At 40.4% G+C, this 25,176-nt stretch overlaps 1 protein-coding gene across 6 annotated transcripts in view; it reads left to right on the top strand.

Moving 5' to 3' along the window:
• TRPM3 (transient receptor potential cation channel subfamily M member 3) overlaps positions 1–25,176 on the top strand; it is a gene marked incomplete at its 5' end in the record, with an annotated part of 816,760 nt that overhangs the window by 648,427 nt on the left and 143,157 nt on the right. For all 6 annotated transcript variants that reach the window (XM_082615532.1, XM_082615530.1, XM_082615528.1 and 3 more), the window contains one exon: positions 7,781–7,904. In XM_082615532.1, the coding sequence (XP_082471658.1) occupies positions 7,781–7,904 (124 nt within the window). The remainder of the gene's footprint in view (positions 1–7,780; positions 7,905–25,176) is intronic.

The following is a 25,176-nucleotide window of genomic DNA, read 5'->3' as shown; positions in this document are numbered from 1 at the left end:
GGATTAGCACTTTTCCTAGAACACACAGACTCTAGAAATATCAAAATATAAGCTTCAGGAGGAGGTCATACTCAAGTAACAGTTCTGATACTAACAGCAGTTTGACTTCAAGATGACATAAAATTATCTAGAGTAGTGGTTTTAGGGTATCTTAGCATCACTTGTTTGTTTTTACATGACATTGATGAACATAATACAAGAGCTAATGAACTCTCTTCATTGATACCCTTCTAAGCGGTTTTGAATTATAGCCTTGGGCTTCCCTGGTAGCGCAGTGGTTAGGAATCCACCTGCCAGTGCAGGGGACACGGGTTCGAGCCCTGGTCCAGGAAGATCCCACATTGCCACGGAGCAACTAAGCCTGTGCGCCACAACTACTGAGCCTGCGCTCTAGAAACTGCAAGCCACAAATACTGAGCCCACATGCCACAACTACTGAAGCCTGCATGCCTAGAGCCTGTGCTCCACAACAAGAGAAGCCACCACAATGAGAAGCCCACACACCGCAACGAAGAGTAGCCCCTGCTTGCCACACCTAGGGAAAGCCCGCGCGCAACAACGAAGACCTGACACAGCCAAAAAAATAAATAAAATAAGATAAAATTAATTTAAAACAATTATAACCTTTTCCATCCCATTCACAGACCTGCTCTGTCCAACTTTTATAGAAATGCTGCAGTTTTTCCCTCCTCCATAGAATTGGTCTCCTCCAGCTAATTTGCATACTCAATACCTTGCTTCAGCCCTGAGCTGGGCACATCATTGGGATTCCCTGCAGGTGCAAAAGCCCCTGGAGTATTTCATAATAAGAAAAAACTGCTTATTATTGAACACCTACTACGTACCAAGAACAGTGCTAGGTGCTTTCTATACCTTATCTTTTTCCAAATACATCAACCTACAAAGACATTCTACCCCCTTTCAACAGATAAGGAGATGGAGGCTTAAAGAGATTGAATAACCTGCCTCAGGTCCCTCAACTAGTAAATGAAAGAACTAGATTCCAGCCAAAGGCACCATATCATAGTGCTTTAATTATAACATTCCATCTTCTATAGAAGATTGCAAAACTGACCTCACCTCTTCTATGTATGACATGGAATTAGTTGAAAAAATGTAGATGTATGTTGAGTTGATCTTTTTAATTTTAGTTTATTTTATTGTAGTATAGTTGCTTTACAGTTTGTTTTAATTTCTACTGTACTGCAAAGTGATTTAGTTATATATATATATATATATAATCATTCTTTTTCATATTCTTTTCCATTATAGTTTATCACAGTGAGTTGATTTTTATGTGATATAATTACTTCCATAAAAAAACACCAAGATCTATGTGAAGGAATTATCTTGATATCACTGAAATCCTTAAAAGTCTTTAAACAGTTATTGAGCACTTTTATGGGCAAGACATTGCCCTAAGCATTATGGGGGAGACACAGTGAATATGCATCTCCTCCTGATGAGCTACAAAGCAATTCAAAGGGGAAAACAGTCTCCAGAAGTAGAACCAAATATAGATTATTGAGTTTGGTGGCCAATTCATTTCTAAATACCCTTTGAGTTTAAAGAAAAACTAGAATATTTCTTAGAGATGGATCTGATTGAATGAAAAACGATCAAGAAAATCAGATTGTTGGGGGGTGAGGGGCAAAACCCTATGCCACTTCTCTCATTCTCCCAAATAGGTTTGAAGTCCATCCCAGCATGAGGAGCAAAGGGGAATGGGGAAGACCACCTGGTTATCTGCCACAGAGTAGCTAATGAGTAGGCAGCTACACTTTCACTCAGTCAATCCACAGATATGCTTCTAGAACCAACAATGAACTATGTACTCTTCTAGAGCTTAGGTACAGGAAGTGTGAAGATGCATTCACTCCTTCAAGGAGTTCATAATCTTCTGGAGGGAGACATACATGTAAATAAATAATTCCCATACAATATAATCATAGTAGTAATTAATATGTATCCAGTGCTATGGGAACATCAAGAGAGTAGTAATCAGAGACTTTCACACAGGAGGTGGACTTGGAGCTGAATTATGAATGATGAGCCTGAGTGACGGGATCAGATGTAGAGAGTATTGCAAGCAGCAGGTACAGCAAGTTCAAGGGCATAGAAGCATGCAAGAGTCTGGTGTGTTTGGGCGATAATAGCATTTTATAGAATATGTGTGAGAGAGTTGCAGGGGATGAGCCTAGCTGGGAGAGAGGCCATGATAAGCCTTAAATGCCATATGCAAGTTGAGGTGTTATCTTGCTAGTGATGGGAAGCTATTGCAGGGTTTTAAGAAGGATATGATAGACTCTTATTTGCCTTGTAAGAGAACCATTCAATCAACACCATGGGGAATATAGTAGAGGACATAGAGAAGAAACCAATTAGTGATCTGTTGGTACCATTTGCATGAGTCACCTCTGCCTGAATTCTTGGCCCACAAAATTATCAACGCAATAACTAACTACTGTTTTACATTGCTAAGGTTGGGGTGTGTTACCTGTTAATAAATGACCAGAATATGTTGACACACAATCCTGTGAGTTCCTTGAGGCTAGGACTGAATAGTGTTCATCTCTCTACCTCTAGCATAGTGCCTGGCACATAGTAAGCACAATATTGTTTGTTGAATGAATGAGTGAATGAATGTTTAGGTGCTGCCTGCATGGGATGTTTGCAAGGCTCCATTATAATTAAACCTCCAAATCTAAGTATCTCTCTGTCTCAAATGTAAGAAAGAATGGTGATCTCTGACCTCTCTGAAGTCAGAAAGTTATTTCTCCGACTGCATACCTGGCGAGCCCAGTGGTATAAGGATTGGAGTGTCTTATACCGCTGGGGTCTCCAGGTATGCAGAGCACTGTTGACCCCAGGGGAGAGCTCTGCATTATACACAGAGGCCCTGGCCACTGGTTGTGCTACTTGACAAGAAGGGCTGGTCAGTGACGCTTTCCTAAGGAGCATTGTAGGACTGAGCTCTAATAATAGCAAACGTTTACATAGGACTTGCTGTGTGTCAGGCACTTTTCTAAGCATTTTGCAAAGATTAATCCATTTAACATTCACAAGTCTATAAGTACTATTATAATTCCTATTTTACATATACAAAAAATATGACTTGGAAATACTAAGTAATTTGCACAAGATCACACAGCTAGAAGTGACAGTTGAACTCCAGACATCCTGGCCCTGGTGACCATGATGGTTTTATTCATGATGCTCTCCTGCCTCTCTGGGAGGAATCATGCTGTTACTTATGACCTCAGCCATTTGGGAAGAACTGGTAACTTTTACTAAAGAAGAAAGAGAAGGAGAAAGGGAAGAGAAAAAAAGAAAAATACCAGTCTCTGACCTTAGACATGTAAACTTTCTGTGCTCTAATGTTGTACTTAGTACTTTGCTTTGGTTTCAAGCAAATGATAAAATTTCTTTTTTTTAGACCATTAGAGATTCCATGGGAAATGATGTTTTGTAAGTACCAAACAGTGGTATTATTAACAGTTGTTTTTATTTATACAAGTAAAATTTTCTCACATTGTATCTAAATAGGTTAAGAGGGAGTGTCTGTGGGGGCATAAGAAGGGCTCCTCTCCACAAAAGCCATTAGCCTAAGCCTAGCTGTTTGAGTCCCAATGAATTCTGAATGTGTTTTCCAATCTTTAAATCTAGGAACAAAACTCTGATATTGCAGATAAATTCATTTTGAGAAAAATATGTACATGTGGGTTGAATTGCCAGCATTTGAACAGAATATTAGTAGCAAACTGTGGCACGTTTTGGTTACTCTGAGCACTGGATGAACGCTGACCTATTTCAGATAACTCTGTGACTCATCTGAAAAGCTTCAGATCACAAGTACAGCATTTAAATGGAGACACAAATGCTGTAGTGTAGAGATTTTCCTCACTTCAATGACTACACTTCCTTATCAGAAAACCTTCTAATTTGAAGTGTACCAAAAATAGCATTGGTACATATGGAACCACAAATTAACAGTTTCCATAAATAGGCACCCCTTTGTCAAAGACCCAATTCTAAAACTAAAATTTTACATAATACTATGACCATGTTTTGGTGTCAAGAAATTTTCAGTCACTATTCTAGTGCCATAAAAAGAAATCTAAAATGAGCTTATTTCTATTTTTTGCTCACGATTAAATATAACAGTCAAGATTTTTAAATCATTCCAGTGTTGTGCAGAAAAAAATATGTGTAGAGCTAGGAAAGTAATAATTTCAAGAAAGTAGGCCTTCCAGTATCATAAGGAGTATAGCCACAAAATAAGAAAGGTGCGGTGGAGAAGACAGTAAGAATTTGTGCCAAATGGAAATCATCTAGGTCAGCATAGAAAATACTTGTGGAAAATTAGAAGCAAATGTAATCTTCAGGGTACTAAATGCACTTTGTCGTTGTCCTCATTTACCAGTTTACCCTTATCTTCTCCAAACGTGTCTGATTTCCTTCAGATGTTTTCTATGTAACTAAAAGGAAAAGCAATTTCCTACAACAAATACACGCAAATGTCTACCTCCAGTGCAGATGAGTAGGAAAGTGAAAGGCATATTTATAGATTACAATCAGGAAAAGCAACACCATGGAAGGAAGGCTGAATTCAATGGACCCAACTGAAGCACTGAGATGATCAAGCTTTGTGACTTTGCACACATCACTTCACCTCTTTGGGCCACAGTCTCCTCTTCTGCAAAATGGAATTAATACCTGCTTTTCTCACAGATTGTTATGAAGAGCAAATAAGATTATCTCTGTGAAGCCCATTGTGTGTCATAAACACTGCTGCACTATGAACACATCAAACCATTATACAGTATCTTTTTAAAAACAATATTATTAAACTCTCTGCAAAGAGTATGGGACCTAAAACCTGTCATTTCTCTGTCAAAAGGGGGGTTTTGTAAGTGTTTGTGAGCTGTGAAAGGCAAAGAAGCATCAAAAATGAAATTTTCCTCTTGATGCAATCAGAAGGACAGAAAAAGAAGTAAACCAGGAATAACAGTTATTTAATGTTTAATGAGTATAACCTAATGCTTTGAAAGGACCAGATCACCGTTGTTGCACCTAAATTCATCTCAGCTCCAGCAGTGACAGTTTTCCTACACTCTGGAAAACACCAACCTAGAGAATTCTTGTACTTCTAGAAGTAGAATCCATGGTTTTTGTTGCTAAATGATTTAACCAAAGCCACTATTTCAGTCAGTTGCAAAATTGGACTAAAAAGTATAAGATGCTTAGTGTCTTTCAGCTCTCCTAGCCACTGAAGCCCACAATCAGCTAAGCTGTACATCATTTCTGAATTTTTACAAAGTGACAGACTGGGTACAAGTGACGACAGATCCCTCAAACAGTTAATGACCTCAGGGAACTGGGATTTCATTACAGATGTTTGACAATAGAAAACAAATTTTGAGTTGTTGTCAAAATTAAACACCTGCAGATGAGTGATTGGATCTATCAAGTGGCTAATCAGGAGAGTCTTTTCTGTTGTTAATCATGTACAACATTTATGTACACTTGATATTGCAAAAACCTCTAGACTGTCAAGTAGACACATGCCCAGGTATGAGTGTTCATGTCTTGACTCTTACAGAAAATTAATTGGCAACGCAAATGTAATCATGTTACTCTCCAGCTTAAATCCTTCAATGGTTCTCCTTGCCTGGGGGATAAAATCCAAAATCTCTGACACCGTCTTGAAAATTTCCCATGATCTTGCCCTTGCTTACCCCTTCTGCAGCCTCATCTTGTTCCATTCTTTCTTTTGCTCTCTGTGCTCTAGCCATACTGGCCTTCTTTATTTTCTCCAAACTAGTCCTATTCATGCTGTTCTGTTTGCCAAATATGCTCTTACCTAGCCCGCTGCCCCACCCCCATCCCACCCCCTTCAAGTGCTAATGCTCCTCCATTCTTCAAGTCTCAGATAAAAGAGCACTTCCTCAAAGAAGTCTGCCCTGAACCCCTTAGATTAGATTGTATTCAGCTGTCACAAGCGTCTCTACTTCTTGACCACTGTAAATTATAGTTGAATTGCTGGATCCTGTCTTTCTACTCCACTGGTGTATAAGTCCATTGAAGGCTGTGAGTGTGTATATCTCATCTATCCCTGTAGCCCTGGCATGCACCACAGTGTCTGGCACTAAACAGACATCACTAAGCAATTGTTGAATGAATGAATGAATGGATGGTTTCAGAGTGGTTCACAACTAAGAGTACAGAGTCCTACAGAATCATTCAGTAATCTTGAGAGGATTTGGTATCATTTTTCAACTTTATCTGGATCATTCTCTTTTTCTGAATGTATATGCTCATGATATAAATCTTCCTGGTGGGGCCAAAAGGGTAACCCAATCCTCCATCAAGATGAGTGACATTCCAGGATCCTTGGTATAATTCTGTCATGGGGAGTGCACCTGCCTCAAAGTAGGGCCACCATAATATCTGGCCTCGTGGGTCTGGGTGAATCTTCACACAATCCTGGGGCACAGCAGGTCAGTGATATGAAGACATTCTCAAGCCTCTCATCTTGCTTTCTTTTAAGAAACAAATAAAGGAAATTTTACAGTTTCCTGCTCAAGTAGCCACAGTGATGAAGAGAGGCAGTGGTGTATTGCAAGGTGTAATACGAGGCAGCGTGGTGTCGTGGAAAGAGCACTGGACAAGGAATCAGAAGAACTAGGTTCTGGTTTTGACTGTGCCACTTGTTTTCTGAGTGACCTTAAGCGTCTGGCTCTTCCTGGCTAAAACATCCTTCCCTTTTGAATTGGACAGATCTCTTGTCTATCAAATTTCTGTAGGCACCAAATGAGATAATAATTATAGTATACTATTTTATCTAGGAGTTGTTGGTGCTTCATATGTGAAGGCAATTTGTAAACTGTAAAGTACTAGGCAAATTATGATAATTTTGTCACTAGTCCTTAAGAGAAGTTTTATCTTCCTGATTTTGAATAGTATCTATTAATACAAAGTGAATTTTCATTCCTGCTATTTGATGGCTGATAGAGATAGACCAGTTCTCACCAGGCTAGTGGTAAAGGAGTTAAAATTAATTGTGATTCGTCCATATGCAAGAGATAATTGAGCTTTAACTTGATATGATGCACCTTCCTTGTTTTAATTCACTCCTCTATAATACGAAAACTATCTTTAAATAAAGTAGTCAATGTAATACCTCTTTATGGGTCAGACTCTTGTTGGCAAACAACACAGCAAAAGTTCAACATAAATAGTGAGGACCTGAATTGTGGGCCATATCAGCTACTACCTTCACGGAATGATCTTAAGAGGAAACATAAGTCCTGTTTCTCCTCATTGATACTCAGAAATCCCTTACTGAGACAAAATTTTACTTTCCACAGTTAGACATGAAGGTGAAATTTAAATCTGCTTCAAAAAGTAATATATTAATAGTAAATTTTTACCAAGATGCAAAGGATTAATTGAAGGTATTTTTTTGATAACAGCACTTGAGCAAGAGGGCATTAGACATATGCCATATAAAAGAAAAAAGAGAGAGCCAAAAAAGAACTAAATCCATCATCTTCCTTTACTCATTTAGGTACTGAGATGTTGAAATGGATTTATTTTTAAATGTACTTTTTTAAAAAAATTATCACAATCAAAATAACTGCTATAGAAAAAAAATATGGGAAGAAATAACTCATATCTAAAGTAAATCCTCATAATGCTTTCTCGTGTTCTATATTTATCAGAAATATGTACTAAATAGGAGCTGAGTTAACCCACTTTCAACATTTTTTCACTGCAGACTTATAAACGAATCTTTGAGAGACCAGCTATTGGTGACCATCCAGAAGACTTTCACATACACTCGAACCCAAGCTCAGCACCTGTTCATCATCCTCATGGAGTGCATGAAGAAGAAGGAATTGGTAGGTAACAGTGTGTCCGTGGGTGGCAGAGACCTCCCCACATTCCCTCTGTCTGTTTAACCATTTTCTTGAGTCACACACCCACTGTTTCTCCTTTCTGGCCAAGCTCACAACCATCCTCAGCCTCCACTGGCCCCTGTAGCTTCCTCCTTTCAGTAGCTAAGAAACTTTTCTGCCTGGATCTAGGATGAAGTGTGGGCAGCGGGGTTCTAGCATCGCTTGCTACTGAAGCTCACCTGAATGCTCCGATTGCCTCAACCCAATGAGGTGAAGAGAGAACATGGGTTTCCTCTTGGAAAATGCTTCAGCTGATACTCTGTTAGGTTTGGAGTTTCACTTGACTTGTGAGTCATGAATCAATATAGACTATAGCTCCCTGGGCCTGGGCTGGAACTGTCTTGCTCACGATGGTGTCCCTACGTATGTGACGGTGGCTGGCATGCACAGGTGCTCACTGAGGCTGCCAGGAGGGAGGGAAGGAGGCAATTTCTGAGTTTAAGGAACTAAATATTTAGAAAAAAAAGATTTGATTCAAATAAACAAGATCCAACTCTGGAAAGCATCACACAGCCTTTGTGAAAAGGCTTTCAGCAGCTTCTAGGTTTGGGATGAGAGGAGTGAGGTGAGGAGAATGGGACAACACCTCTAATACTTGAGTATCCAATCTAAGTAGTCTGGCCGCCCTGCAGAAAGAAGCCCACGTGCAGACTGGGTTCACAGTCATGACTGCTGGTGTCCCAGCAGAGCCTCTGTCAATCCTGAGAGTGCCCTTGGCGTCCTCCCATCTCGGAGGCAGTTAGCTCACAGCATTTCAGCCCATGTGCTTCCTGCACTCCCAAGGAGGGCATGAAACTGAGCTTCTGCATGCTTGCAGCAGGGATTTTCTGCTAACTGAGGATTAATGATTTTCCAGTGGTAAGGCCAATGACTGTGAAAGCTTACCAGAACTATGCATTTCAGCAGTCCTGCAAGTTTCCTAGAAAGGCAGTCAGGCTCAAAATTCTAGGAACCAGTTAGAAGTCACAAAATCAAATGAGGCTGAATGTACTTTTCTGGGTATTTTACAGGGCTGTTCCCTGGGATTCTTTCTGTCTGATAATTATCTTGTTGCTTAGGTCAGCTGCATTTTCATGCAAGATATTTTATTCTAAGAAACGTGAGGTATCCCTAGCTCTAGGCTAAGGACATGTGATCTTAACAAGCAGTAAATTGTCCTGATTTCCATCCACATCTGGACAGAAATTAGGATCTTTAAAATCATAAATGTAATTAAAATAATTTCCATATTTGAAGGACTATGTGTGTGGACAGTACTAGATGCTTTAGAAAGGAGGTGGAAGGAGGTAGGCATTATTTTTCTCCCTTTGAAAGAAACAGGGGAGGGAACTGAGGCTGGGGAGGTGAGATGTGCGCACAGCCAGGAAGAGCCACACTAGGTCTGTCCTGCTGCGGAGCCCAGGTATCTTCTCCACGCTGCCTGGCTTAGCACACACAACAGCACTGCACAGGAGCTCCTCTTCACTTTTACATCCTTCAAGGTGCTTTTTTTTTTTTTTTTTGTCTTTTCTCAAGTAGGTAGTCTAGAGTTTTTATTCCCCCATTGGAGATTTAATCCATCAAGTATTAGGTACAGGGTTTCTTTGCAACTGTTTTTTAATTGAAGTACAGTTGATTTCCAATGTTTCAGGTGTACAGAAAAATGATTCAGTTTTATATATATATATAAAGAATTTTCAGATTCTTTTCCATTATACGTTAGTACAAGATATTGAATATAGTTCCCTGTGCTATACAGTAGGCCCTTGTTGGTTATCTATTTTATATATAGTAGTGGGTATCTGTTAGTCCCAAATCGCTAATTTATCCCTCCTCCCCTTTCCTCTTTGGTAACCATAAGTTTGTTTTCTATGTCTGTGAGTCTATTTTGTTTTTAAATAAGTTCCTTTGTATCATTTTTTTAAATTCCATGTATAAGTGATAGCATATGACATTGGTCTTTCTCTGTCTGACCTACTTCACTTAGTATGTTATTCTCTAGGTCCATCTGTGTTGCTGCAAATGCCATTATTTCTTTCTTTTTTTATGGCTGAGCAATATTCCGTTGTTTGTGTGTGTGTGTGTGTGTGTATATATATATATATATATATATATATATATATATACTACATCTTTTTTATCCATTCATCTATTGATAGACACTTAGGTTGCTTCCATGTCTTGGCTATTATAAATAATGCTGCTATGAACATTGGGGTGCATGTTTCTTTTTGAATTAGTGTTTTTGTCTTTTCCGGGTATGTATGCCCAGGAGTGGGATTGATAGATCATATGGTAACTCTAGTTTTAGTTTTTTAAGGAACCTCCATACTGTTCTCCGTGGTGGCTGCACTAGTTTACATTTCCACCGATAGTGAAGGAAGGTTCCTCTTCAAGTTTCTTTTGATTTCCTTTACAAATGAAGTGGGATGTCATATCCTGAGGTCAATCTAACCATTCATTGCCAAGTTCAACTTAGGGATTTGGTTCTAGAGCTGATCATACATCTTTCTTCTCCCAGCATCCTATTAACTGTGTCATAAAGATCTGCACTATAGATGCTTGTGAAACCCAGGCCTCTGGGCTGTGTGACCTTATGGAAAATATGCATTGATGGGCCCTTTGTGTGAGTGCTTTCTACTAACTTCATATTGTTCTTGAAGAAATTCACTTCTCCTCTGCTTACTTCCCAACTTGGGTCAAAACACCTGAAATCCTGTCACCTTCTGAGAAGATATATCCTCCTAGAAACCAAGCCATGAGCTAAATTCCATCATTGTTATTCAGGAAGAAATTAAAAGTAAAGCAATAAAAACTGTCCCCAGCCAGTATAGTAATTTGGGGGCAAATGTAAGGGATCAGTGGCCCTCCACCTCCTTCCTCTCAAGAGGGATCTGGTCATAAAGAACATCAGGACAGGAAAAGTGGCATAGCATACCCTGAGGCTGATTGCATGTGTACAAACTACAGAGCCTTTTAGTTCCAGAGGACAGTGCTACCTCCTGCCTCTTGGAGCTCCTGCAGAAGCCTCCCCCCATCACCACTTCCAACCCACCAGTCCCAGGCTGGGCAGTACCTTTGTTCCTGACACTCTGTAGTGATGGGGTACTGGTCAGACTCAGCAGTGTAAGCCCCATGGTACGTGTGGCCCTAAACAAGTCATGGTGGAGGATGACACCCGCCTGGCTCCTAGTTCACTACTTCCATTTACACACTGCTGGCTCCTCTAATTTGCTACCCTTCTCTCCCAGCCGTTGGACCTCCTAGGGGCCAGTTCTGTTCATCTGGCCACCACTTCCCAGTCACACCTGAGGATCATGTCTCCACTCAAGACTGATGCTGCTCTAAAATCCAAGACTTTCAATTCCATTCCCACCTCCAAATACAGTCACCCTCCCCTCCCCCCACCACCATCACTTTATTCATATCAAACTTGAATGCCAAGCTTTTCCATAATTTGCTAGTCTGAGATCAAATTCTTGAGATCATCCATGTGGAAGCATATTTTAAAGTGTGGTTTTCTTTGTCCTGCTCCTAGTTGAGAGTCCAAGCCATCACTCCCAAAGCTGAGTCATTGGTTCTAATTCAGTTAGGTCTTCAGTCATACTGGGCAATCTCTTTATTCATCTCTAGTCAATTCAGGATGTACAGGAATGAAGATAAACTGATTTTTTAAAGACATCAGATGTCAAGAATCGACCAAGGATGTCTACAGGTATAGAGAAGAGGTAGTTTGGGGAGAATTGGAGGGGACCTGCTACCTACCTTTCTTTGGAAAATGATGGACACGTGCAACCTGAGAAGCTAAATTTAAGGAATAGGTCACTATTATGTCCTAGCAGCTGAAGCTATAGCATCTCAATATCATCACATTCTCACTTGGGTAGGGCACCTTAAGGCAAGGAAAAGCCAAGGACATAGAAATGTGCTAATGGAATAAACTGAAGCAAAGATATTAGGTCATCAGGTTTGTGTCCTTTTCAGTAACTTCTCTGTAGCATTTGATGCTGTTAACTCCTCTTCCCTCTTCCAAGTTACATTCCTGAGGAGTCAATGATGTTAGACTCTGTTTCCTTGCCATTTCTCTTACAGTTCATATATCTTTCTATTGCTAGTTCCCCTTCTTCCTCCCCACACTATAAAAAGATGTTTATCAAAGACCAGTTCTTGGCTCTTTCCCCTTTCATTCATTATTCTGACTTCAGTTATCATTTTGAGACAATTCCCACATTACATGTATTAAGCCTTGTCTTCCTCCAGGCTCCTTCCTTTCCAAAGTCCATGCTCTCATACATTCCCTTATTCTTCCTTTCCTGTCACTCTTCCCTATTAACATGGTTTCCCCTAATCCAGTATCCCACCAACAATCCATTTTATACACTGCAGAGGTTGGCAAACTTTTCTGTAAAGAGGCAGATGGTAAATATGTTAGGTTTTGTGTATTACGTGCAGTTCTGTCATATAATTTTTCTGTTTGTTTGCTTATTTGTTTTTAAACAACCCTTTAAAAAATAAAAACCATTCTCAGCTTACTGTCCACAGGAAAACAGGCCATGGACCAAATTTGACCCACAAGCTGTGGTTTGCTGACCCCTGCTATACAGTAATGCCAGATACTCTTGCTGGAGCAAAGAACCAATCACATCGATCATTTGAATATGAAGTATAACGTTTTGTTTATAGTTCCAGTCTTACGTTCCATCACTTTTTTATGGACCCCTTACACTAACCAAACTAATCTTCTTGCAGTCATTTTTTTATTTCCTACTTCCCTGAATTTGTTCAAGTTTAGAACCCTCTCTTTGGACGTAACCAGGTGCCAAACACATGCAAATACATGCATGTACATGCACACGTGCACACACACACCTAGAAGACACCTCACTCCTTTATTTGTAACTCTCTTGTGGTGCTTATCATTTATACCTTAAGTTATTTATGTGTATCTCTAACTTCCCATGTAAACTCTTAAGAGCAGAATCTCTGTCCAATTTGTTATTCTCACTCATCCCTAGTTGTACTTAGTAGCATAGCATATACGTAGCAGATGCTCAATAAATCTTTGTTTAATGGTTGAGTGAGTGAATGAATGAATTCAGATGAATATACATTAAGGCAGAAAGATACATATTCAGTATCCATAAATTGCCCTAAAATTTTCATTAACACAGCAGCATGTCTCCTTAGGGCGTCGTAGATTTGGTTTATGGACGTAGATTTGATTCAGGGCCATCTGCTTAAGTTGCTGGACCTATGGAAGGTATCCCAATGCAGTGGTTATGAGGAGCAAGCTGTAGAAGCAGACAAACCTGGATTCCAGTTCTGGCTTCAGCACTCAAGAGACTAAACTTCCATTGAGCCCCAGGGCCCTCAGCTTTAAAAGAGAGTGATATGTGTTCCTATGTGTGTGAACACACACATAGGTGAACACACACCTATGTGTTCCAGGATCTGCCACTTTAGAGCTTCTTCCTTACTGGTACAGATTATGCTTTGATTCTTTTTTTTTCTAACCACAATGAGACAAATATCACAATACCAAAAGATTAAAACTGGCACGAGGATTTCACATGCCCTATCTATGCCCTACCAAGTTCAAGGCCAAGCAGTACCCAGACATCACTCACATGGCTTCTTGTCCTCTGCTTGATGGTCCCAGGCTCCAGAGCTGATGAATATCCACTAGACACTGGGGAAGGCAACAGAGGGATGTTTTCTGTGCCTTACAGGTGAGTCTTTGGAGGCCCAACTCTGCTACCTTCCAATGCAGGGAGATGTATTACTTTTATGAGGGCATATGTAAAGCATATGCTGATGTCCCATCACAACTCTCTAACCACATTTGGGAAACCGAGAGACAACTCTCTACTTGTCATTTCATAGATTCATAAAAACCAAGCAAACATGACTTCTAAACAAACAGGTTTCTTCTCCTTTCGCAGATGGGTATCCTGTATCTGAGGAAGAACCACAAAGTGCAAGATGTTCCTTGCTTAGAAAAATAGATGTTTGTAAGACTCTTAATACCATAGACAGGAGCAGTTAGTGTACCTTGATGCATTGATACCTTAGCATCATGTAGGAGATATTCCTGAAGATCCCAGTTACCCCTCCACCACCCTGGGATGCTGGGAGAGTTGAGTGTTTTAGCCTGTGCCAAGAATGTTGGCACAGTTTGTGGCTCCTAGGAAATACTCAGTAACCTCAGCTATCATTACAGTTATATGACAAGTCACTACGGATGCTAATCAGAGTACAGGTACAGATACCTGCTCTTACCCTTATTTTTTCCCTAGTCCTATTGATAGTTATAATTGTCACTGGGGCACAGTTTGACTTGAGTCGCTTGTCATCCATCTTCACCTTCCATCTTCCTTCCTTGCTCATCACCACGGATAGAGGACAGAAAAGGGGAAACATATTTATATGTAAACTCCCATGTGATAGGAGAGGAGTGAGCCTGCGCCTTCCCTGTTTAACACCAATGGCCAAACAAGTGCAGTAGATCTCATGTGGTCATGAAGGAAATAAAACCTCTTAGAGCTGAAAAAAGGCTTTTTAGGCCAAACGGCTGAGAGTCAAAGTCACGTATCAAGTTTAGAAAACAGTTCTCTCTAACACAGTGTATGGGGAGAAATAGAAATACTCTTTGAGATCAGTGCTGAATAATTGTACCTAGCTCCTTTTAAGTTCATTTGACTATCATCGTAACAATTTAAATCCAAACGTCTTAAATGAGATGGAAAGAGGATAGAGGAGAAATATTGTTCCATTAAAAAGGTTTTCATATTTGTTCTCAAAACACACTGAGTTACTGATTAATTTTTGGAAGTTCTGAAACTCTTTTAGGTGATAGAATATCACTATTCTAGGAATAAGGATGATGAAGCCTTTGGAGTCAGTTTGCCTGGCTTCAAATCCCAGATCTGTCATCTAATACATGGCATTAGCAAGTTATTTAATGTCTTTAGTTTTCTCCTCCAGAAAGTTGAGATAATAATAATATTTAGGGCTTCCCTGGTGGCGCAGTGGTTGAGAGTCAGCCTGCCGATGCAGGGGACACGGGTTCGTGCCCCGGTCTGAGAGGATCCCGCATGCCGTGGAGCGGCTGGGCCCGTGGGCCATGGCCGCTGGGCCTGCGCGTCCGGAGCCTGTGCTCCGCAGTGGGAGAGGCCACAGCAGTGAGAGGCCCGCGTACCGCAAAAAAAAAAAAAAAAATAATAATAATAATATTTATGTTATGGGGTTAATTATAAGGATTAAATGAGCTAATATATGTAAAGCATTCAATAAATACTTTTATCGTAACAATGATGATGATGTCTATATAGCACTTTATCTTTAACAAAGACAATTTTCTTGTCATCTTATTTGATACTACAATCAACCTTGCTAAAGTCAGTATTTAGAATCTCCATTTTACAGAGAGAAACCAAGACTCAGAGACTTAAGTGACAGGCCCAACGTCATGTAGCTTAGTCAGTGGCAACCCCAAGACTTGAACCAAGAACATCTTTCTGCAAGTCCTCTGCTCTTTCCACCATATTTCAGCTGATTCCATATTCAAAATATCAGGTATGACCAAGTTAAAATGACTTTAAAGTAGGAGCCAATTTTCTCTTTCATTCCTAGAATAATCTGAACAAATATTTATTAGATTTTTAGAGTCCTGGAAGGAAAAAAAAAGAATACATTGTTGGTTGATATTCCTGGACTGCCCTCTGCCCCTGTAGCCATTATATTCTTACAAGGAAAATGTAAGTACAGTGTCCAAATCACTTGAAATTTCTGCATCAAGAGCAAAGTGAAATTATTCTTTTCCAGCATAATATCTTAATCAGACTAACTAGAAGTCCCAATTAGAGATCAACTCTCCTATGTCTTCTCACAAAATATTCACTGAAATAAAAAAGAAATCTGAAGGAAATGTCATTTACACAATTCCTTGCCAAGACAGCTGATCATAATATCACCTTTCATTTAATGATGTATAATAACACTTTATAATAGACAAAGGTCTGTTGCACTCCTTGTGTCATTTGAGCTGCATAGCAATGGGGCAAGAATCATGTCTGTTTTTCAGCTAACCAGAAGAATTAAACAAATTGGGAAAGACCAGAGAAGTATACAGAAAATGGCCATCTGATTTTCAACCCCACTATCCAGGTCTCACATTCTCTCTCATAACCAATAAAAATACATAGAATTTTAATGCTCCTGACTTTTTTCAACCATATTCATTAAATATTAGTAGATTAAGGCAAAGGGAAAATATAGCAAGGATTAAAATATAAATAATTAAATATAAGTAATGCACAAAAATAAACATATTATTATATTATTTTATTCCTTTAGGAGCTGACTTACTAAATGGTTTACATGACAGTTGGTTTGAGTTCCAACTCTAGGAAGACTCCATCTCACCTCCAGTCTGCATTTTCCCTCTGCCTCCCTGGTCCAGGGTCTCACCATGTTCACCTAGACCATTGGTGTCTGCTTGGTCTCACCACCACCAGGCTCTCCATTCCAACTGACACTCAACTGCTGAAGGATTTCTTTTACAGAGTATCTCTCATAACATAACCTCCCACCCACTCAGAAGTCCCCATCGCACTCTCTAGTGTTTCCCAAAGTGAAGACTACCTACTGCTGATTGCATGAGATCATTTCAGGTAGAATGCAAATTCATATTTTTATTTTAGGAGATATAGTTTTTTGCATATGTATTTGAAATGATTACAATAGAATGCAAAATATAAGTATAAAGCCTTTAAAAATATAAGTTTTAAAGGGGAATCAGTTTTTAAAAAGAGCTAATTGTCATGTTGGGATATAGATATGGCAAAAAGATGAAGATTGTACAAGGATGACTGTAGGCTGGAACATACTGGCCTTCAGAATTAAGTTGCAGTTTCTTTACCTAGCATTCAAGATCCTCCGTGATCCAGATCTAGTCCTCCTTTCCAGTCACAACTACCAGTACTACTACTCTTGTCCCTTATACTCTAGCCTCTCCACACCTAATTTTCTTTGAGGAAAAAGACTATACCTTATACATCTTTCTGTATTTTGTGCAAGCTCTTGAATCCTCTCTCAAATGTTAAATGCAGTAGGCTCTACAAGCACCAGGATGGATTCTTCACCCCTACCCTACAGCCTATTCCCAAATAGGAATTTTTCTGTTGTAAATAGGAATACATGGGCTAGTGTTTTCCCTGAATTCAATAGGCTAACAATTCTTAGCCTAGTGTTTAAGAACAACTAGAAGTCTCTAGGGAGTTCTGCGAATCCCCTGAAAATATACATAAGATTCTGTGTGTGTGGGTATGCCTTTCATGGAATGAATGCATTCAATTCTCAGATTCCCCAAGGTACAAATAACCCAAAAGAGTTCAGAACCACTATATTAGAGACCTCTCCATGGCAGCAACCAAATTAGAATCATGGGAGCCATAAACATTGTCTCACATTCCTTTTAGTTCCTCAGAGATATCCCATTTGGATAAACATTTAAACTCTGAGCAATTTTTAAATGTGTGAACCTCCACATTTCTCAATAAGAGTTTGTACATGTAATTTCTTCCATGCAAAACAGTCAATCATGCATCTCAGGAAGTCATCAGCTTATAAATGGGCTGTGATCCAAGGATCTATTTACAACCCAGAATCCATTTTCTCATAAAGCAATGTAAATAATTTAGCAAAATTCTGGTTTGCTATAAAGAGTCTGAGAACAAGAAACCAAGAAATGTAGTAGGAAAGGAGGAAAAGATTGTCATTCCCTTCTTTGGGACATCCCCATCTTGTTCCTCCATTGTTACCCATCTCCCACCTCCTACAATTCCAAGTCCTCCCTGCAGAGCATCTTGTCTGGGAACCTGGAATCCCAGCAGCAGGAGTGATAGCTCTTTGACCTCTGTAACATACTTGAGCTTCCAAAAGAGGAAACTTATTGAACCAAAGGAATTATTGATTAGGGGACTTTAAGGTAGTATAACAAATGAAGGGGGAAATACAGGTGGGAAGGGCAATGAAGAGGTAGGATGTTGAGTCTTTTTTGGAAATCTTCTGATGTCAACTGTCATATTCAAACCATTTCCATATTCTGCTTCCTACAGCATCTTCATGATGGGTAAAGGCAAGGATAAAAAACATGCTGAATATGACAGACACCAGCCCACCCTTTCTCTGTTTTAAATTCATCTTAGTTCTGTAACCCTTCTCCAGTAATAGTTCATTCAACTAAAGATGATAGGACTAAAGTTTGAAAATCACTTCTCCAAAATAGGTGTTTCCCAGCTTATTCCCTTCCTCCACTTTTTTTTCATAGCTCTGTTTTAAAATTTTTATTGAAATATAGTTGATTTACAATGTGTTAATTTCTGCTGTACAGCAAAGTGACTCAGTTTATATACTTTTTCATATTCTTTTTCATTATGGTTTATCACGGGATATAGCATATAGTTCCCTGTGCTATACAGTAGGTCCTCATTGTTTATCCATCCTATGTATACTAATTTGCACCTGCTAACCCCAAACTCCCAATCTTTCCCTTCCCCACCCCACCTCCTCCTTGGCAACCACAAGTCTGTTCTCTATGTCTGTGAGTCTGTATCTGTTTCGTAGATATGTTCATTTGTGTCGTATTTTAGATTCCACATATAAGTGATATCATATGGTATTTGCCTTTCTCTTTCTGATTTAACTTCACTCAGTATGACAATCTCTAAGTTCATCCATGTTGCTTCAAATGGCATTATTTTATTCTTTTTTTATGGCTGACTAATATTCTATTGTGTGTATGTGTATATATATATATATATATATATATATATATATATATACCACATCTTCTTTATCCATTAATCTGTTGATGGACACTTAGGTTGCTTCCATGTCTTGGCTATTGTAAATAGTGCTGCTATGAACATAGGGGTGCATATGTCTTTTCAAACTATAGTTTTGTCCAGCTATATGCCCAGGAGTGGGATTGCTGGATCAAATGGCAACTCTATTTTTAGTTTTTTGAAGACCCTCCATAATGTTTTCCATAGTGGCTGCACCAATTTATACTCCCACCAACAGTGTAAGACACTTCCTCTACTGCTGATTCCACAATTTTACTCAAACATGTAAGTTTTGTTCTTGACCCACAGTGTTTGCAGGAGGAAGAGGGGAGTGGAGGGTTGTGGGGTGGGGGGGAATAAATGGGAAGGAGCTATAAAAGAGAGGCTATTTATATGCGTGGATTATTTGTAAACCAGGTTCTGAAACCAGATACTTTCTGCTTTCTCTTCCGTGCTAATCAATGTGTATAAAATACTTTCTATCATTTGATCTTATTCACCCACACTTCCTTCTATATTAGTATTTATGCTGCTTCTTATTAGATGTGAGGCTCAGTAAATGAATACATTCATCATATTCCAAGGTTTCAGGCAGGGCCATTAGCCTGGTGTTGATCACATGTTGCCCAATATATCATTCTCCCAATTCATGATCTGCCTTCCCCAAACCCAAACCTTGACCTGAGAACATTTTTCCCAATCAGAAGACAAACATACACTGCATAAAGAGCACTCCTACTACTATTATTTCTATCATTTATCTTTGGGTTTTTACTTGACCGTCTTCTTCCTTAAAGGGAATTTAAATATTTTACCCACTAATCTCCTCCTTTACATTAAATAATACTTCCTTTCTTTTTCCTTCTCATTTGGCCTCTGTATTTTCTTTATTCTCAGCCCACTTCTACTGTTTGTTGTCAGCACATGGCTATCAACTGTAGGGCCAGTGCTCAGGCCTTGTTCTGGAGCTGGTCTGTCACCTTCATTCCATAATGATGTGATTAACACTTCCCCTGTCCTTGTGGGCCTTAGCATTGGCCCATGGCAGCCACATTAGTTTCCTTACCCTACTTCTCGTTTTTAATTCATAGAAACATAGATACATAGTTCACAGAAGTATAGAGGCTTGGGGTGTTAAGAAACCACTTAATAGTGATTCTCAACCTTGGCTGCACATTAGAATCACCTGGGGAGTTTTAAAAACTGCTGATGTCTGGACCCCACCCCTGTGAAATAAATTAAAAGTTGCCTTATGTGAAACTCCTCCTTTTTCAAAGATACCAGCAAATGGGGCTTCCCTGGTGGCGCAGTGGTTGAGAGTCCACCTGCCGACGCAGGGGACACAGGTTCGTGCCCCGGTCCGGGAAGATCCCACATGCTGCGGAGCGGCTGGGCCCGTGAGCCATGGCCGCTGAGCCCGCGCATCCAGAGCCTGTGCTCTGCAACGGGAGAGGCCACAACAGTGAGAGGCCCCTGTACCGCAAAAAAAGATACCAGCAAATGAAGTATCCTGATACAATGAGAGCAGGCCTGGTGGGGGGCTGGGCAGAGAAAGAGCATTATTAAGTAAAACTGGCCCCAAACTGACTTGATTTTAAATGTTGTGATCACATCCTCCTCCATGCGCTCGGCCATGACTAATAACAGTGGTGAGAATGACTGTTGGGGTCTCACACCACATCATGGGCTGTCTGCACATGCCAGCAACGAGCCATTCAGTGATAAAAGACAAGAGGCTCGAGGCATCGCCGACTGGTGGAGGGAAGGGAAGAAAGGAGGGAAGAAAGGGAGTAATTCATCCCTAGCTTGCCAGTTGCTTTTTGCAATTTTATCTTCCCTACAGCAGAGGCAAATAATACCATCCCTATGTTTACAGACAAAAAAGTTGCTTGGAGTGACTAGAGGTCACTCAGCTAGCAAGTGGTCTGATCAGGGTTCCTCCTACCACTCCTTACTGTCATCACCTGTTCAAAGTCTACTGCTCTGGTTTTGAAGGTCAGGGAACACAGACCCTCCAGATCTGAGTGAAATAAAGTTCCAGGTGGGAGGAAGGGCAGCCTCCACCCAGGGGGAAGAGCATTACAGCTCTCAGCCCTCTGGGTAGAGGCAGGCTGACTTGGGACCCAAGAAATGGAGTTTGAGTTTTTCTGGCAGTAGTTGGCCTCCAAGGGGACCTGAGTCAGGGGAAAAACAAATTCCACCAAGCAGGTTCCAGCAGGCGCTACATGAATGCAAAGTCTAGAGTATGAGTCCTTTTGCCAGGCTTCCCCAGGAAATGGGCTGGAGGACTTCTGTTATTGAGCTAATGGGGGGACAGTTTTGGTTGTTGTGGAGAACAGCAGAGCATAGAGTATTAACAAAAACCCACCATCCTCTCATCTAACGACACTAAGAAACAGTCAAATACTAATGATTCAAACATTTGGGCAAACCTGCACTTCATCCAAATGGCATCGTTTTGTTTCCATACTTGTAGAGGACAGAATGATAACCAAAGGGAGAGCTCTCTTACAACACAGCATTTAGGGGCAGGAGGTGGCCAACTCTCAAAAGAGATTTTCCAGAGGAATGACTACCAATATTTTTACCCTGTTTTTCTCTCCTTGCTCTAGCACTGTTCTCTCATCCCAGCCGCTCTGGTCTTCTTTCAGTACCTCAAACACCCCTGTGTCTTCTTTGGTCTCAAGACATTTGCTTATATCCTTCCTTTTGCCTGAAACCTTTCCCTCCAGTCTTCATGTAGCTGGTGCTTTCTTATTCTTCATTCTCAGCTTGACCATCACCTCCTCCAGGAAGCCTTCCCTGAACACCCTATATAAAGCATTTCCCCCTTTCATTCCGCTATTTGTTTCCTATTAGCATTTATCACACTTGACAGTTCTCTCATTTATTTATGTTTGCATGTGTTTTTGTCTTTCTGCAACTTTAGCCCCTACGAAGGCATATCCATCTTGCCCAGCGAGTCATACATTTTTAGATACAAAGTAGATGCTCCATTTAAATGTTTGCTGAATACATTAGCAAACAAAGCCTACATCTGCCATGTCTGATGCTGAGTGCTCTGGGGAAAGGGTACAGGGCCCAGATAACACCCCCACCAGCATCCCCAAAACTCAGGACTTGCAAGAACCAACTTGCAAGTTCTGTGGACAAAAAAAAAAAAAAAACGGATCAGGGTGTTGGAGGAGAGGACCCCAATCCTGACATAGATAAAGTTTGAGATTGCTAGGACTGTCACTAGCCTATGCATAGCTTTAAATGCCCATGTTCCAACTCAGCCTAAGACAAAATATTTCTCAACAACTTGATTCCTAACCAGACCTCAACCATCTGCCATCCATGAGCCATAAGCTCTTTGTCTTCCTCTTTCATTGGTCCTCGGAAGCTCTCCATTTCCACTACAGCTGTTTTATCTCCTTGTGTGGGTTGATTCTGTCACTCTGCCAGCTTAGGAATACTTGGTAGCTTTCACATCCCCAATAGGATAAACCAGAGAGCTCAGAGAGGAGAATTTCTAACCCTTGTAACATGCCAGTCAGCTCCCAGATGCCCTGTGGGCACAGGTACACGGAGGGGCAGGAAGCAGAGCAGATGCCAGGCACAGCATACATCATATACACATAAACATGGGCATTTGCTACTGAAGCTCACTGCAGAAAAATCCAAGTGGGAAATCCATCTCTTAAAGCCAAATCATTACACATGCCAACAAATTATAAGCCTGAACAGAAGTCCAGAATGTGCTCAGGAACTGCTCACGGCATCCATGGGGTGGACTTCAGCTTGGAACATATATTCACATTCCCCTCAGGGTCTCCTTCAGGGAAAGGCAGTCTGTTGTTACCTGCAATAGTTTTTTGCTCAGCAGACTACTTTTGCAGTCATTCATTCCACAAACCTTTATTGTATGCTTGCCACATGCCAGGCACTATTCTAAGGGCTAGGGATACAACAGTACCTGTCCTCATTTTAGCCTACATTCCAGTGGGGAAGAAATAGTTAAGAAATTGGTACTGACCCTTTCGAATCTGGCCCCAACAACGGTCCTCCTGCCCAATGTCATTTGAGCCAATACAGCGAGACCGTGTTCAGTGCAGAAGCAAAGCAAAGTTTTATTCTTTGATCAGAGAATGGAGAGGTGTGAGCTCACGCTCTAGAGTACACGGTCTTGTCTTTTGACAGGCTGAGGGCGGAGCTCCTTTATAGGGATCACGTCATCTGGGCGGGAGCAGAGTTCTGGTAGGTGGGCGGGGCTGTACTGTTCTGGCTCCAGATGGCAGTGCCGGGCGCAGCGCCTCTGCACACAGCCCACTGCCGCCATCTTGAATTGCAGTGCCAGGCGCAGCGCCTCTGCGCACAGCCTGCGCAGCTGAGGCGTCAGCGCAGGCGTTCGGCGCTAGGAACTCTGGACTGAAGGGCCAGGCGCAAGGCCTCTGCAGGCAGCACCGTGTGAGCAAGTGACACTAGACTAAGCACAAAGGAAAAAAAGGTTAGACTTTATTACCCAGATTCTATTTTTATTTCCAGGGACTTGCTAATGGGCTTTGCTGGTGACAAAATAAATACATGGAAATATGTATTATAATAAATGTATGATCTTATGCATGTAACGCATCAAGTACTATAAGTATTAAAAGTCTGCCACCAGATTTAGCAAGATGGAGTTCATTGGTGGCCTTAAGGAGCATGGTTTTGGTGGTGGTGTGGGCAAAAATCCTATGAATAGGGTACATTCAAGAGAGAATGAGACTGCAAGGAATGATACAGAGTAGAAACTGCGTGAGGATTTTTTTTTTTTTTTGCGGTACACGGGCCTCTCACCACTGTGGCCTCTCCCGTTGCGGAGCACGGGCTCCGGACGCGCAGGCTCAGCGGCCAGGGCTCACGGGCCCAGCCGCTCCGCGGCATGTGGGATCTTCCCGGACCGGGGCACGAACCCGTATCCCCTGCATCGGCAGGCAGACTCTCAACCACTGCGCTAGCAGGGAAGCCCTGTGTGAGGAATTTTGAAATAAAGGAAAAGGAAAAGTGGGGAAGAAGCTGGAGGACAATGGAGATCAAGAGATGATATCACAGTAACTTGTCCATTAAAAAAATATTCCATGACCTTAAATATTTATCCTATCCAGTACCAGAGACACAGGACAGAAATTTCAGTACTTATCTTCATTCTCTTCTAAACCCAAGAGAAATGGCATCAAAATACTTCTGGCCTGGGGGCCACTGAGGAATCAAAGAAGTCAAATAATAATGATAATGTTAAAAGCTGCCATTTTGAGGGTGCTTTAATGATTAAGCAATTATATACGTGTATATATATTTCCCTCTCATTTAAATCTGAAAGACATAGTAAGAAGTTGACATTAGTGTCACCTTCCCTCTCTGAAGTTGAGAGAGGTTAAGTAATTTGCCCAAGGGACAGTGGAACAGCATTAAGATTTGAATCCAGACTTGTTTGAATAAAACTCTTGTGTTTTTTCTTCTTCTCTCTTCTAATGCGAGAAGAACAGACTTTCAACTCGCCAGCCTAAAAATCTCACCTTGAAATGACCTGATCAGATGGAACACACAATCTAGATGATCTCTAGGTCCCTCTGGCACTGCTTTTCTTTTATTCTGTGATTCATTTACAAAGAAAGACTTTTTCATATTTCAAATTCTTTTATTTTTTACGAATTAATTTTACATCTCTCAGTGAACAATCATCTTAAACTTAATTTTTAATGTAGTTTTGATTTTGTTTATTTCTTCCATTGTGAAAGTAATATCTGCTGATTGAAAATATGTTTTTTAATGAAAGGAGGAAAACTATCACCCACAGCCCCACAAGCACCTGTGACTTTTATTGTTTCCTTCCATGTTTTTTCTATGTGTCAATTTTTAGATTTATTTTGTTTTAAATACAGTTGTAATTAAGCATATATTTCTAAAGTAAAATTTTTCATTTAACATTAAAATATTTTCATTTTTCATACCATTCATAAGTATACATTTTTAGGATTAAATTATTCATTATGTCACAGTGAGATTTCCTCACTGAAAACATTAGGTTGAGTTTTATTGGGAAAAGTTATGGATAGTGCACTTAAGTCCCCCAGCCATGCTATTAGAAAAGAATAGGTGTCTGGTTATAAGGATACATGACTCAGTACTACTAAAAGCTTCTTCTACCATGGTTCTCCACCATGATTCTCAAAACTACTTTCAGTAGGGGATCTGCCTTGGCAAGTATAAATTTTGGGGTCATCCTGTTAATCAGTGTTATGACCCTGCTGAGAACACTTGAAAAAACTTTGGATTAAGAAACATGCCAACCCCACCTCTGCTTAACAAAGCCCTTCCTAAGCATAAAAATTGCACATGAATGCTGTTTATGATCATGTACTGAA

This window comes from Mesoplodon mirus (assembly GCF_964341445.2).
Source record: "Mesoplodon mirus genome assembly, chromosome: 1".
In the NCBI taxonomy this organism is placed as follows: domain Eukaryota; kingdom Metazoa; phylum Chordata; class Mammalia; order Artiodactyla; family Ziphiidae; genus Mesoplodon; species Mesoplodon mirus.
The sequence above is the reverse complement of the archived record's forward strand: the minus strand, read 5'-3'. Positions and strand labels throughout refer to the sequence as shown.